Source organism: Nannospalax galili, unplaced genomic scaffold (genome assembly GCF_000622305.1).
Source record: "Nannospalax galili isolate Female #2095 unplaced genomic scaffold, S.galili_v1.0 scaffold217, whole genome shotgun sequence".
Classification (NCBI taxonomy): domain Eukaryota; kingdom Metazoa; phylum Chordata; class Mammalia; order Rodentia; family Spalacidae; genus Nannospalax; species Nannospalax galili.
The window spans coordinates 481,577-498,040 of record NW_008340643.1 but is presented as its reverse complement, the minus strand read 5'-3'; the positions used below and the strand labels follow the sequence as shown (position 1 = coordinate 498,040).

General features: G+C 44.0%; 1 protein-coding gene across 1 annotated transcript in view; it reads left to right on the top strand.

Moving 5' to 3' along the window:
* The window catches only part of Rs1 (retinoschisin 1), a 33,767-nt gene that overhangs the window by 13,035 nt on the left and 4,268 nt on the right, over positions 1-16,464 (top strand). The window contains exons 2-4 of the mRNA XM_008835687.1: positions 2,252-2,277; positions 5,652-5,757; positions 15,926-16,067. Coding sequence (XP_008833909.1) covers positions 2,252-2,277; positions 5,652-5,757; positions 15,926-16,067 — 274 coding nt within the window. The remainder of the gene's footprint in view (positions 1-2,251; positions 2,278-5,651; positions 5,758-15,925; positions 16,068-16,464) is intronic.

Below are 16,464 nucleotides of genomic sequence, written 5' to 3'. Positions count from 1 at the left end.
ACACACACACACACACACACACACACACACACACATATATATATATATGAGAGACAGGGTCTTACTATGTAGCCCTGACTGACCTGAAACTCTCTATGAAGACCAGGCTGGCCTCAATCTTGCAGAGATCTCCCTGCCTCTGCCTCCCAACTGTTAGAATTAAAGGACGTGCACCACCATGCCTGGTTGGTATTTATATTTTGATTGTGGTTTAAAGGTATTTATATTTTGGTTGGGGTTCGATATCTCTTGTTTATTGCAAAGTTCAAAAAGAATTTCCAAACAATATCCAAATCCTAAATAACCATTTTGTTTGCTTTTTGTTGTTGTTTTGTTTGTTTTTGAGACAGGGTTTTGCTAGGTAGTACAGAATGAACTCAAACATTTTTATTTTTCTGAGACAAGCTCTCATGTATCCTGGGCTGGCCTCAAGCCAAGGATGCCATTAAACTCCTGATCCTCCTGGTTCTACATCTCAACTTCTGGGATTATAGCCATGTGCCACCACATGTGGCTTCTCATAACCTGAATGAGAGAACTGGAAATCAACTCCTGGGTAGCACATTTAGGCAGACAGAGGAAGGAGGGGAGGAAGGGAAGGAGAAGGAAGAGGAAGAGGAGAAGGAGGTGATGGAGGAGGAGGAAGAGTTACTAAGTAAAGGAAAAAGCTCACACTGTCAAGTGGAAAAGGAAAGTAGAATACATTGTTTGTAGAGTGAGCTTTTTAGTGGATTTTTTTTAACTGCACATGGAAAAGTGACTGAGGCCGGGTGTGGTGGCACACGCATTTAATCCCAGCACTCAAGGGGAAGAGGCAGGAGGACATCAATGACTTCAAGGCCAGCCTGGTCTACATAGTAAGTTCCAGGCCAGATGGGGCTACAGAGAGACCCTGTCTCAAAAAAAGAAAAAAAAAAGAGAAGAAAAAGAAAGTGACTAAAGGGCTGAGGACGTAGCTCAGTTGACAAGAGTGCTTGCCTAGCATGCACAAAGCCCTGGGCTAACTTCCCAGTAGCACAGAAAGCAAGCGTGGTACATACCCTCTATAACCAGCAATGGGAAGGTGGAGGCAGAAGATCAGGATTTCAAGGTCATTTTCAGCAAAATGCAAATTGGATGCAAGCCCTGATACAGGATACTTGGGACCCTGTCTCAAAAAAAGACAAAGAGCCAGGGGTGGTGGCAAGCTCCTTTAATCCCAGCACCTTGGAGACAAAGACAGGCAGATCTCTGTGAGACTGGGGCCAGCCTGATCTACATAGTGAATTCTAGGCCAGCTGGGGCTACAGGGAGACCCTGTCTCAATGGAAAAGAAAAAGACAAAGTAGAGGAGGAGGAGAAGGAGGAAGAGGAAGCATGACTTGGGAGCTGGGGGTGTAACTTAGTGGTAGAGTAGGGACTTAGTATACACCAGGCTCTGGGTTCCACTAAACAAAACAAAGTAAGACGGGAAAGATGTACACTAAAATGTTAACCGCATTGACTTTGGTAGTAAGAAATAAAGGTGTATTGGGGCTGCGGCAAGATGGCTCAGTGGGGGTCTGCAGGGATGGCTCACCAGTTTAAGAGCACTTTTTGTTCTTCCAGAGGATTCAGGTTTGGTTCCCAGCACCCACAAGGCAGCTAACAACTGTCCATGGTTCCAGTTCCAGGGGATCTGACACATATTTCTGGCCTCATGGGCATTGCACACATGCGATATATATATATGCAGACAAACCCTCATATACATAAAATAAATATAGATAAAAGTTTTAAAAGATGGCTCAGTGGATAATGGCACTTACCACTAAGTCTGACAACCTGAGTTCAATCCCCAGAAGCACATGGTGGAAGAAGAGAAACAATTCTCGAAAGATGTTCTCTAATCTCCTCATATGGTAAGAGAGAGAGAGAGAGAGAGAAATAAAGAAATAAAGAAATAAAGAAATAAAGAAAAAAGAAAGAAAGAAAGAAAGAAAGAAAGAAAGAAAAATGTAAAAGACAGGTATATCCCCCCACTTTGCTAAATTAATATATTTTCCATAATTCTATAATGAGCAAAAATAGTTGTCATCTCTTTTCTTCCCTTACTTGTCAGCATCTGTGGCAGTTTCTCCTGGTTCGTTGGATGTCGTATATGCAGCTTGACTCTTCCAGAAGTTTTGTTAACTTTGCTGTCACCATTTTCGTTATGCTTTTCCTTGCCATTAATGATTTTGTTGAATTTCTTTCTTTTCTTATTTCATTTTCTTCTTGTTCTTTTGTTCAGCCACACTGGGACTATCGTCTACAGAGGTATGTTACTAGAAGGTTGGAATTTCCATGAATATTGCTTTTAAAGTTTTTTTTAGTCAAAATTAATGTATAAGTCTACCACTTGGTGGGTGGGTGGTGGTTGCTGAGGTGGGGCGAGTACATGCTAAGCATGTGATTTACCACCAGTGAGCTACCTACACCTGCAACCTGAAAGGATATTTCCAAATGAATTTGATTTTGTGGGGAGTGTGTGTGTGTGTGTGTGTGTGTGTGTGTGTGTTATACATGAATATTTCAGTGTGTATGCTAGTCATGTGCATGCAGAGGCTGGAGGAAGACTTTGGGTGTCTTCCTGTATTGCTCTCCACATTATTGCCTAAACTGGAAGCTTGCCTTTTCTGCCAGGCTGGCTGACTAGCCAATGAGCTTCCTGGATCCACCTGCTTCTGCCCACTTAAGCTGAGGCTACAGCACGTGCAGCCACACCCAGCTTTTTATGAGCATGCTGCAGATTCGAACTTGGGTCCTCATACTTCCACAGCAAGTGTTCTTATCTGCTGAGCCACCTTCCCAATCCCTTTTCAAATGTATTATTAAAAAAAGTTAGTTGAGCGTGATGGTGCATGCCTTTAATTCCATCAGTTAGGAATCAGAAACTGGTGGTTCTCTTTGAGTTTGAGGCCATCCTAGTCTCCATAGTGAATTCAAGCTAGTCAGAGCCGCATAGTAAGACCCTGTCTTAAATAAATAAATAAAAATTTAAGCTGGCCTATAATCCCACACTCAGGAAGCTAAAGCATTCAAGGCTGTCCTAGGCTACATAGGGAATGCTAGGCAAGCCTGGGCTACAAAGTGATACCCTGACTCAAGAAAACAAAACAAAGAAGGAAAGAGTTATGGATGAAGCTCAGTTGTCAGAGGGTTTTCCTAGCGCGCATAGCTAGGTACCACGTAACTGGATGTGGCAGTGCATAAGCCATGATCCCAGCACTCTGGAAATAAAGGCAGGAGGGTCATTTCAAGGTCATTTTTTGACTACTAGAGAGTTCAAGACCAGGCTGGGATAAGTAAGACCTCATCTGAAATCAAGCAAACAATCAAAACAAACAAACAAAAAATTGAGTACTTTTGCCTCTGCTAAGCAAGTGATCTACCACCAAGCCACACCCCCCAGTAAGACTGGTGGGATTTCTTTTTTTTCTTTCTTTCTTAAAATATTTTATTTATTATTTTTATTTTAGGTGTATGAGTATATTGCCTACATGTATGTAAGTGTACCCATGTCATGCAATTCGAGTGGAGGTCAGAAGAGAGAGTCAGTTCCCCTGGAATTGGAGTTAAGGAGGGTTGTTAGCTGTTATGTGGGCACTGAGAACTGAACCTGGGTCCTCTGCAAGAGCAGCCAGTGCTCTTAACCATTGAGCCATCTCTCTAGCCCATTTGTTTGTTCTTTAGACAGGATTTTGCTATGTGTCACCATATCTAGTTAAATCGGTGTCTATTTTTTGTTGTTGTTGTTGCTTTTTTATTTAAGGCAGATTCTCACATAGCCCAAGTTAGCCTGAAACTCAGTATGTAGCTAGGAGCAGGGGGAGCAGGAGGAGTTGTTGGAATGTTGCTTATTAGGTCATAAGTGTATTGGTCTCTACATTTTATTTTTATTTATTTATTTTTAAATTTTATTTTAATGTTATGTGTATGAGTGTTTTACCTTCACGTATGTAAGTGTGCCACATTTGTACAATGCCTGCAGAGGCCAAAAGAGAGCATGGGAGCCCCTGGAACTGGAGTTATGGATGGTTGTTAGCAGCCATATGTGCTGAGAACTGAACCTGGGTCCTCTGCAAGAGCAGCCAGTGCTCTTAACCATTGAGCCATCTCTCTAGCCCATTTGTTTGTTCTTTAGACAGGATTTTGCTATGTGTCACCATATCTAGTTAAATCGGTGTCTATTTTTTGTTGTTGTTGTTGCTTTTTTATTTAAGGCAGATTCTCACATAGCCCAAGTTAGCCTGAAACTCAGTATGTAGCTGAGGATAAACTTGAACTCAACTCTTGATCCTCTTGCCTCTATTTTCCAAGTGCTGAGATTACAGTCATGTGCCACCACAGCTGGCTTTAGATTGGTGCCTCAGTGAGAATAAAAGTAAGCCAGGTCTTTAATCAGATGGCACAATTTTGACTCCAATATCTTCTAAGATTGGATCACTAGATAGGACCCTGTAGGGAATGTGAAGAGTTCAACCTTCACTGGGACTTGGGTTGGACAATGAGATAATTATTCGACTGCCTATAGTGGCAGATATGAGCATGGTATTGTGGCACATGCCTTTAATCCCAGCATTTGGGAAAGATCAGGAGGTTCAAGGCCACCCTTGGCTACGTAGTTAGTTGGAGGTCAGCCTGGGCTACATGAGACCCTCAAACGAAACAAACACAAAAAGATGGGGTGATGCCTCAGTTGATAAAAATACATGCATTGCAAGCACAAGGACCTGAGTTCAAATCCCTGAACTCATAAATTAAAAATGCTGGGGGCATGGTGGTCAGAGCTTATAATTCCAGTGGTGGGGAGATGAAGACAGGAGGATCCCTATGGCTTGCTGGCCAGCCAGTCTAGCCTAATGGGTGAATTCCAGGCCAATAAGAGAGCCTGTCTCAAGGGAGGTGAACAGCATTCCTGAGAATGACAACTGAGGCTGTCCACTGGCCTCCGCATTCTCAAACAAGCACATGGGCACCCCCATATACAAGTGTATATACACATACACAAACACATACACATTTAAAGAAAGTAATATAGGAGGCTGGAGAGATGGCTTGGCAGTTAAGAGCATTGATTGCTCTTGCAGAGGACCTGGATTCAGTTCCCACCAACCACATGGAGGCTAACAACCATCTACAACTACAGTTCCAGAGGATACGATGCCCTCTTCCAGCCTCTGTGGGCAAGGAACATGGTACAGTTACATACATGCAGGGAAAGCACTCATCGATATAAAAATAAAAATATAAAACATTTTAAAAATAGTGTAGAACTGGGGATGTAGCTTGGTTGGTACAGTGCTTTCGTAGCATGCGCAAAGCCCTGGGTTCAATCCCCAGCACTGCATAAATGGCATGGTGCCACATATTTATAATCCCAGCCCTTGGAAGTGGAGGCAGGAGGATCAGGAATTAAGGGTAATCCTCAGCTACATGAGACCCTGTCTTAAAAAACAAACTAACAAAACAAAAACACCTCAAGCAAATGTAAAATTGAATCAAAGATGAGTAGCCCTTGTGTGTTCAGAGCTAGCAGCTACAGGCTCTAAGGACTGAACCTGACCTTTGCAAATAAGCTCCCCATGGTGCACTAGCCAGTTGCCTTCAACTATGACTTTTCTGACCTCTGCCTCTCTGGCTGTCTACAGGATGAGGGCGAGGACCCCTGGTACCAGAAAACATGCAAGTGTGATTGCCAAGGAGGAGCCAATGCCCTGTGGTCCACTGGAGCTTCCTCCTTAGACTGCATTCCAGGTGAACGGCTCCTGTCCTTGGAAAAGCCCTACATTCCTCCTTCTGACTCCCCAGCCCTCTGCTCTGTGTTCTTTCTACATTCCTGTACACTTAGAATCTCACAGTGGCCACTGCTTCAACACACCACACTTACATTGTTCAGAATCAGTTGCCGGGCTCCTTCCCATGCTGACCCACCTAGGATGGTCAGATGGGACCTAATCAATGCAACCTGAAAATAAATCACTGGAAGGCAGCATTAGATTTTGAACAGAATCCAGCCATCGAGGCTGGAAAGAAATCTTGGCTATGTCACTTTGGAAGCCTTGGACTGATCCTGGGTCTTTTTCTGCATAGTGGAGTGTTGTGGGTTCTCCTTAGGCCAGCTGTGAATACCCTAACCTGGATCGGGTCCCCTGCCGATTATGGGGGGCAAGAGGTGCAGAGTCACGACACACAGACCCCGGGAGTCAGGTAGAAGCAAGCACTAGGCGAGGTGCTGTAGGCTCTGTTAATGCAGGAGGGGGGCAGGCCTTATATTTCCCTTTTCTCCGCCCCCAAGTCCCTTTAGTCAGCGCATTGTTTTCTGATTGGTCCACTCCACACAGTCTGTCAGCCGTCACTGGGCTCGCCAGCTGGGTACTGAGGTGTGGGCTCCTTTTGGCGGGCTCTTTGCGGACCAAGAAGTGAAGTGAATTCTCGCTGAATCCCAGGCCTCTGGGTCTGTGCCATCTTTGGAGGCCTCCTGCTACAGTGGAGGGGACAGCATTGTGTCCAGGTACTCAGTACTCACCAGGCAACCATGTACTTTCCCTTGCATGAGCAGTGGCAGTCATTGGTAGGCAGGCCACTTTCCAAAAGGAGGTGCTGTAGTGCTGGCCCTCAACTTTCTGGTTTTCCCTTCCTGGTCATTCTCCTTCAGCCTGGTCCCTGGATGTTTAACTGGAACAGAAACCCCTACCCATCCAAGGAAGAAGTCGCCCAAGTGAACAACACATCTCCACTTTGTAAGTCTCCAAAAAATTCCTGGGCTATTTATTTATTTACAGGGTCTCACTATATAGCCCAGATTGGCCTGGAACTCCCTATATAGACCAACTGGCCTGCCTCTGCCTCCTAAGTGCTGGGATTAAAGGCATGTGCCACCATACTCAACTTCCTGGGCAATTTATTCCACTGCTAATGTGGCCTTATCCTAATGAATAAGAAGGCCTTTCTGACAGAACCCAGTAGGCTGTGTCTGCAGAGCACCACGGAGTAAATGTTTGTGACTTTATGGACCACATGGTTCTCTTCCACAAGTACATAATGAAAGGTTTTGGGTTTGGGGCTCTTGGAGGACATTGAGACAGACTGCTCTTTTGGGTAAGAGATTTATTAGAAGTTGCTAGTACCATAGACGGGCAGACAGCAGCATGGCAGGGGTTACAAGAAAGTTCATGCCCATGCAGAATGTGGGTCCCTTTTGATAGGTTTCAGAGGAAGAGGAGAGGTTCTATGCCATGTGATTGACGTGGAGTCCATAGCATGTGCTTACAGTCCGGCTGTCTCTGAATCAGCTATGAGAGTGGAGAGGGCAAGGATCTAGAAAAACAAGTTACTTTAGTTCTGGAAACCAAGTCACTGTGGTTTTGTTAATTGTCAAAGTTCAACCCAAATGGAGGTACTTTACAAAATGGCCTGGTCCTGGCTAATATTTAATTTTGCCATTATAGTTTGGAAGTAGCCACAGACAAATATGTAAACTACACAAGAATGGCTATGTTCCAATAACAATTTTTAATACATTTTATTGAATTTTTGTGTATTTCATACATAAAATCGTATTTATATCCCCTTCCCCTTTGGTACCTTCCCATAGCCCCCCCCAGGAGTTCATATATTCTGTCATTTGTGTTAAGGCCTGTTATGCACAGTTAGTGTCCCGAGATGTCCCTCAGTCCAATAACATTTTATAATAACGCAGCTGTTAAATCCAGGTATAGTAGCACATGCCTGTGATCCCAGCTTTTGGGAAACTGAGGCAAGAGGATCATGAGTTCAAGGCCAGTCTGGGCTACACAGTGAGACACTGTCACAAATACACAACAAACAGATGGTGACTCAGATTTGACCCAAGGGCTACAGTGTGCTGACCCTGTTCTAAGGGCTGTTAGAAGGAATAAATAGGATAAGGCGCCATTGTGCTGGACTTGACCAGTTGCAGCCTTTAGTAAAGGTCAGTTCCTTTGTTTTACTGTCTCCTAAGAGCTCACACTGAGAAATTAGAGCAGACTTTCAGAGGCTCGTGCTGTCCCAGCAAATATTTGCAAAGCTTAATCTTTTCCATGGCCCAGGGCCAATTTTGCATGAAGCTGACCCTGTCATCCCTCTGCTGGTTGACAATGCCCTTCTACCTCATTTTCTAGCCCGAATTGCCTAATAGCAGCTCCACAAAAACAGGTTTGTTGGTGATATGTGAGATTCGTTATTTTACTAAATTTGCATTAAAATAGTAAGTCGAGGGGTAGGGAACTAAGGTACAATGGTTTCCACTGGCTCCAGTGTCCTATTTGCTAAAGGGATATAGGAAGTCATTTTTGAAACTCAGCTTGTTCTTCAGGGACCTGTGAGGGCAGAGGAATAGGAAAGAAGGAAGGCTTTTCCTCAGAGATATCCCATTATTCTCTGTGGCATGGGCTCATGAAACCATTAAATGTTGGTGTGATCTGCCAAATCTTGAAGGACCCTCTTTAATAATGCATGTACAAATCTGTTCAATAACTTTCATCATGAGCCTACTGTGTGCCTGGTACTGATAGGAAGACAGGAACAAAGGCCTTGGCTTCACCATGGAGAGATTCACCATATTAAATATTTTATTTATTTCTAATTTTGTTTATGAGTGTTTTGCCTGAATGTATGTAGCTGCACCTGTGCCGTACAATGCCAGTGGAGGCCAGAAGAGGGGGTCGGGATCCTCTGGAACTGGATTTATGGTGACTGAGCCATTTCTCCAACCCAAGAATTGCCATTTTAGTGGATAGGGAGACACTCTCCAATCCCACCCACAGTAGGAGTCTCAATCTTGTGCTGTTAATGGGTAAGAACTCCCACTGGGGCACAGGTAAAGTGAGCAAGTGGTCAAGGTTTATTTTAACACATAAAAGATTTTAGCAGGTGAGAAAGCAAAAGCAAAAAGTGAACCCTACCTTCCAGAATCTACTAGCAATGGCAAAGGGCTGCCTCTATTATACGGATTTACAAGTCTCAGTCTATCATTTTTCCTCCTTTGCCTGCCCTTGCAGCAGTCTGGTGTGGTTCCTTTCCTGGAATAGAGATGGAGGCTTTATTAGAACCTGTGTTTATCCACAAGTCAGTCTGTTAAAATTAGATGCACTGGGTGCAGGAACGTGTTTGAAGGTATAACTACCCCTAACGTTGAGGAGTTTACTAGGGAAAAGGGCTTCGTGGGAGCCAGGTGGAGTCTACTGAGACCAGCTTTGTTGTTTTTCCCGGAGCTCTGTCCTTTCTCTTATATAGACAGCTTGACTATTTCATGCCCAGCTGCAAACACTCTTACTTATGTTCCTCAGTGTTCCTGACCTCGCTGTTTTAACTCTAACATTCATTTTAACCCTAAAATTTGTTTAACTGTAACATTTCCACTAGAAACATAGGATCTATGGGAATTCTGCTTTGGAGGAGTTTAAGAAATTGGAAAAAGGGCTGAGGCTATGACTCAGTTTGTAGCATGTATGCCTAGCACACATGAAGCCCTGGGTTCCATTCCTGGCACCACATAATCTGGCATGGTCATGTATGCCTGTGAGCCCAGCACTAGGGAGGTAGAAACAGGAGGATCAGAAGTTGAAGGCCAATTATAGAGGGAGTTTGAAGCCAGCCTGGGCTCAAAAAATAAGTAAATAGGGCTGGCAGGAAGGCTCAGCAGCTAAAGGCACGTGCCACCAAGCCTGACAACATAAGTTCGGTCCCTGGGACCCACATGGTGGAAGGACAGGTTAACTCCCTTAAGTTGTTCTCCGACCTCCACATATGTACTGATCTCTATATGTGCTGTGGCATACTCCTCCCTAAATAAATAAATGTAAATTTAAAATTAATAAATTAAAAACACAGAAAAAGAAAAGAAACTGGACAGAGATTGTTTATGGGGATTGGCTTCATGGAGTCAATCAACTAAAAGCCTGAAAAGGGCCTATATAGTTGGGGAAACAAAAACTACATTGTTTCCCAAAGCTGCTTCTCTTACACAGTTGTCATGAAATTGAGATTCTATAATGAAAATATATCTTAGCTTAAGCATTCTCTCTATGGTGTTTGTTTTGTTTTTTTTCTAACAGTCAGGAAAAAAATACATCAGTGTGAAATGGTTGATTCATTACATTAACTGGCTCTTCTGTAAATGAAGAAATTAAGGCAACAAGTCTAGCCATAAGCTTCTAGATGTCCCTTGTCGGTCACTATTTCGGTTGGTTCCTCGTTTAATGTCAAGACCACCTCATCTGTCTCGATCTTGGTATTGAGTGCTTCCATTCAAATGCAGAGAGCATCATTTGCCTTAGATGCATGAAGTACCAGGTTCAATCCCCAGATCTTCAAAAACGAACAACACAAATAAAAGAAAAAAAGAAAGAAGGTAATTCAATAGTTCCTTAGTGCTTCACTTTCAATTCAGACTTTTAATCCTATATTGTCTTCACATGTACAATATTTTATAAATATTACTTATTTTATATTCTATTATAGTCTAATCTATTCATCTTATATATGCATAGTAATATTTACAGTTCTCTGAGACTTCTTGTCAAGAACTTTCCCAAGATTTTTTTTTGAGACAGGGTCTCATGTAGCCCAGGTTAGCTTTTATCTTGCCACACTGAACACCCTACCCTCCTGCCTCAATTTTGGGAGTGCTGGGATTATAGGAGTGCCCCACCAGGTCTCGATTTTTTTCTTTTGTGTTGGCAATTGAAAAGAATAAGACACACAAAGAAAGAGAGGAAGAGAGAGGAAAACACACAGACACACAGGCGCGCACACACACACACACACACACACACACACACACACACACCAGTGTGATTGCTGCTATCACAAAGTTCCATTGAGCAGAACCTGGGAAGGTCATGTTCTTTGTGGGTCTGACAAGGGCCTCCTTAATACCTTTGGTAACAGTATTTGTGCTGCTTTCTAACTTCAAATCCATTTACAGTTGCTTTGTGATCAGGCCAGAGGGGAGTTCTAGGGGCTTCAGTCAACTTTCACCTCCCCCCACCAAGTTCTGTGCTTGCTGCTTCTACCATTCTCTCTGCTTATCTCCAGGGCTCACCCACAGTGAATTGACAGTATGTTCACCCATCCATCCATCCATCCATCCATCCATCCATCCATCCATCCATCCATCCATCCATCATCTGTTGAGTGTCTGGCATGTGCAGGCAGTCTGTTGGGCTCAGAGGCTTAAAAACTCAGCATGACAGACCAGAGGAGCCAATGGACAATCACAAGGCATGCTATGTGCTCGGCATACAGGGTGCCAGGGAGGCCCAGGCATGTGTGGAACATCTGAAGGAGCAGAGTTGGCCAGGGAGAGAGAGTAAGCAGCCTCTAGAAAAAGCTCCCTTTTGGCCAACTTGAGGGAGCTTAGCCAGGAAGGCAGAGAGAGGAAGAGAACAGTCAGGAAATACTGTAATCATATAAAGTGGAGTGCAATTTATTTCATGGTGCACAGACCATGAGAAATGCCTAAGGACAGCCCTTTCAAGGATCCTTTCTCTGCTCTTGGAAGCTTGCGAGGACTGTTTGGGGGAGAGGTTCGGGCCCCACAGAAGGTAGATGGCTACTCGTAGTGACCCCTCTTTCTCCAGGCCATGCTTCCTGAGAGCCCCCAGATGGTGACTTGAGGGTACCCAGAGCTCTAACTCACTCCTTGTCCCATTCCTCAGAGGAACTCCATTGAGCTCAGGCTTCCATCCTGTCCTTACTACCTTACCTGTGGCTGGCACCTCCTCATCTGGGACCATACAGAGCTAAATCATCCAACTCCATAAGCCTGAGAGATGGTGCCATCAGAGTGGGAGGGATGATGGGAGGAAAGTCTAAGATGGGCACAGAGCTGTTAGATTTCCTCCATGGTAATTGTACAGAAAAAATACCAAATTCAAGGACTGATGTAGCCTCATGAGTTCACCCCATAACATCAGTATTCTAACCTGATACTCTTTGGCCAGGTACTTACTGTACTCTTCAAACTGTATAGTTTTTTATTTATTTTATTTTTTTATTTTATTATTTTATTTTATTTATTTTATTTTATTTTATGTGTATGAGTGTTTTGCCTGCATGTGTATAAGGGCACCCATGCATGCAATGCTCTTGGAGGCCAGAACAGGGTGTCAGATCCCCTGGAACTGGTGTTACAGTCAGTTGTTAGCTATCCAGTGTGGACTGGGAACCAAAGCTGGGTCCTCTGCAAGAGCAGCCAGTGCTCTTAAACACTGAGCCATTTCTCCAGCTCCTAAACTCTACAGTTTCTAAATATGACTTCACTTAATCTTTTTGCAAGTGTCTGAATGTAGTACTGCTATGGTGCCCATTAAATGGTGAGGCAACCAGCTCGGGGGATGTAAACACTAAGCTTACTGGCTCTAAGCAGGCCTTGTTGCCTTTTGACTGTTCATTATAATCATCTGCGGCTCCGCAAGTGACTACAGGGTGCAGCCTAGCCTTGCTCTCCTGGTCTGCAATCTTTGCTTTGAGGCTTGAAGGTGTCAATGCTTGAGACCTGAACCTACAGACAGGGGGTGGAAAGATGGAGGGCCAGTTTGGATATAAAGGGAACTAAGCTTCTTTGGGTCACCCAGGAGGAATTATTCATTTGGAAAATAATCACAGGGTAACAAGCTAAGGCTCAGAGCCAGGGAGTAGTGTTATCTTCCCTAGAGAGTAAGTGAGGGCAGAAGCCTTGGCCTGGACAAATGTGTCTTAATTATTCCTCCTCCTCCTCCTCCAACTTCAACTCCCCCTCCTCCTCCTCCTCCTCCTCCTCCCTTCTTATTAATCATCATTATTATTTTTGGAGATGGGGGTCTCATGTATTCCAGGCTGGCCTCAAACTCACTATGTAGCCAATTCTTCATTCTCCTACCTCCACCTCTCATACAGGTGTGAGCAACCATGCCCAGTATATGAGGTGCTGGGGATGGAACCCAGGACTTTGAGCAAGCTAGGTAAGATCATGATCAACTGAGCTACCTCCCCAGACCTCCCAAACACATCTTTAGATCACAAAGTGAGCAGAAAAATCTCAATAGGTAGACAAGCCCTCCCAGGTCTCTGAGGACGATACCACTGTAGGTGTCTAGCCCTCTTCTAACCATTACACGGGCCCATTGTGGAAAATATGGCAAGACAGTTGTGATGGGAAAAAATGGAAAGAGCAAACCTTCACAAACTGATCAGAATGAAGAAGGGGTAACAAGTTTTTCATCCCCTTCTGCCTCCTCTTTTATAGCTACTGACCCTGAAGGGAAAGGGGGAAATAGTTTAGTCATCAAATGTTCAAAGTAGACTGGCCATAGCAATATCCAATTAGAACTGTACAGATTAGGGCTGGAGATATAGCTCAGTTGGTAAAGTACTTGGCACTTTTGCCTCCATTGCAAAAAAAAAAAAGAAAAAATATTTATAGATTATAAAGAAATTGAGGAGGCTAGGCTGGGGGCACACACTTATAATCTCAGCATTTGAAAGGTGGAGGCAGGAAGATGAAGGCCAGCCTCGACAAAGCAGGTGTTCACTGTGAGTTTGAGGCCAGCCTGGGCTACATGAGATTTTGTTTCCAAAAAACTAAACCAAACTAAAAACAAATTAAGTGATAGCTAAGGGCTCATTGGAACTCTACTTTCTGTCATTGAGGCCTTGTCCCTTCTAAGAGTTCGGGCTTGTCTTCCAGGCTAGAAGGGGAGTCTACAAGCACAGGGACCATGGGCCTTCTTAATCCACTAGCCCACAAAAGCCTTCCCTGTCAAGACAAAGCTTTTAAAGTGCACTTTGAAAGTGTGCTTGTTAAAAATGCACCACTCAGGGAGTGGAATCCTAGACACTGCATTCTTAATAAGCTCTCCCAATGAGGCGGCTATACCAGGCATGACTGAGTGACTCATAAAAGTACTGCTCTTCTCTCTCCCTCAAATGGACATGATTTTAATAGACTCCAAGGTCTTGAATACTTGATGAACTACAAATGCTGTCCCCTCATCCCTGGCCTCACTGAGGGGCAGATCTAGGTGAAAGCCTATTGCTTTGATGTGTTGGGATAGAAAGGAACCGAAACCATTCTGCTTCATCCTCCTTACAGGTTCTCAGGGAAGAGTGGGGCAGGACAGGGCCATTTCTGAAAATGTGTGTGTGTGTGTGTGTGTGTGTGTGTGTGTGTGTGTGTGTGTGTGTGTGTGTGTGTGTGTGCATGCTACTGGGAATAGAGACTTGTGCATGCTGGGAAAATGCACTACCAGTGAGCTATAGCCCCCAGCCTGTTTTACTGACTTTTGAAAACTCATCCTCTATGAAGACTTAACATTGTAAGTTAATGTGACTGGTGATGATGCCACAATAAATAGACCTCTTGAGTTTGTTACACATGATGAAGAAAATAATTTGATTTGCCTTATTTGGAATTTATCATTCATAATCAGAAAGCTAGGTAAATGTATGCCTCTAAGGTTATCCTTTGTTTTCTATAGAAATTCAGTTAGGAACTGTATTTGGTTACAAGTAAGAGACCATCTATATGTGGCTTATTGAATTATTTTTGCACTGACTACCGATTTAAAAAAAAAATGACTAGGGCGTAGAGAGTTGCCTGAGGATAGCAGGGTGAGGATAGTGCAGGTCTCACAGTCTTACCTCTGTAGTCCAACCTGACTACAGTTGCGCTAGCCATCAGACCTTCCTCTGTTCTTGGCAACAGGAATAAAGACAAGGCAAAGTAAACTTGACTAGAAAACCTTTACAGACACCCTCTTATATCTCACTGGTAAGAAACAGTATCATGTAGTCACTGCTAACAGAAAGAACTCTGGAAAAAGGCTTTTTGTTTTTAGCTGCCCTCAATCAATTTTTTTTTAGTTAAAACAAAAGGGAAAATAGATGATAGGTTGGCAACTGACAGTCTTGGGCCAGGTAACCCAATGTTTTTTTGTTTGTTTGTTTTGTTTTATTTTGTTTTTCTGTTTTTGGTCTTTTTGAGTCAGGGTCTCCCTGTGGCCCCAGCTTACCTGGAGGCAATGGCTATGTAGATCAGGCTGGCCTTGATCAAACCTGCCTCTGCCTCCCAAGTGCTCGGATTAAAGGCATACACCCAGATCCCTCCCAATGCTGTTTTTAATGTGAGAACATAAATGCAAAGGAAGGGATCAGCAGGCAATTATCATATAAGGACCACTTTAGCTATCCCCATTTGGAAAAAAAAAACCCACTCCTTTTCAGTTGTTGCGTATTCAACAGTCACTTGGGCACATTTTGCCCATTTTTTCTTCTTCTGACAGTGAGAAAACGACAGTGTTTTTCAAGTAGGAAGTCAATCTCAATATATAATTGCCTTTCTTACTGTTCACCATTATTTTCCTCCTATAATTGGCATTATCTGCTGCCCAAGAACAATTTGAGACCCTGATGTTCTTACACAGCGTTGCTTAACCTGTGGTAATGAGCAAACTAAAGACAGATGCCTGGCATTTCAATATGCTATTTTGCTGTGCACTCTTGGCTTTCAGGCCTCTAAGTTGATGGAGGAAGGCAGTGCATTTCTCATGCGCATTCCCCACCCCACGACGTTGCCATAGAACCACTTCCCTCCACTTTTATGAATGTTGAGCGACTGTCTCTATGGCAATCCCTTACTTCAGTCATCCTGCATGAGCAGTTAATAGCTGCAGGCTTGGCTCTCTGCTGAGAAGCAGAACCTTCCTCCACCTCCAAAGTGCAAATGAGATGGCTCTGCTTTGTTCTAAGTCAGTTCCCCTGGAGTACTGACATAGGGCCTTGGTCCTTTGTTTGAATTTGGAGGTGAGATCTCAATACTTTCTCAGCTGTGCTGAGAGAAGCAGGATTCCCAAGCATGCACGTGCCACTGTGATGCCTAGAGATTGGGGGTGTTTGAATGTGCATTGTTTTTCTTCCCCAGAATGCCCATATCACAAGCCCCTGGGTTTTGAGTCAGGAGAGGTCACACCAGATCAGATCACCTGCTCCAACCCAGAGCAGTATGTGGGCTGGTATTCCTCATGGACAGCAAACAAGGCCCGGCTCAACAGTCAAGGCTTTGGGTAAGTAGGGCAGGCAGCCCTGGTAGAGACATTTTTTTTTAAAGTGTACTTTGAAAAATTCGGTCTGTCTCGTAAACTGATGGTACAGAAGAAAGCACTTGGTCAACAAATCCTAAGTGCCTTGTGTCAAGGATTGTGGATACAGTGGTGGCAGGATGGGTGAGTTCCTTAGTGTCAGAGATTCACAGTGAAGAAGAGGTGGAGCCAGATTACAAGCACATCCCTGAACACTTGGCTATCTGGAGTGGGACGAATGCCGTCGAGGAGGTGAGGGAAGAAGATCTCATCAGTTGAAAGTGCCAGGGAAATCTTTCCTAAGGAAAAGACCTGAGACTTGGGCTACAACAGTCTAAAGGCCCAGAGTTGGGATGACACCTTTGGGTGCTGATAGGCCCTC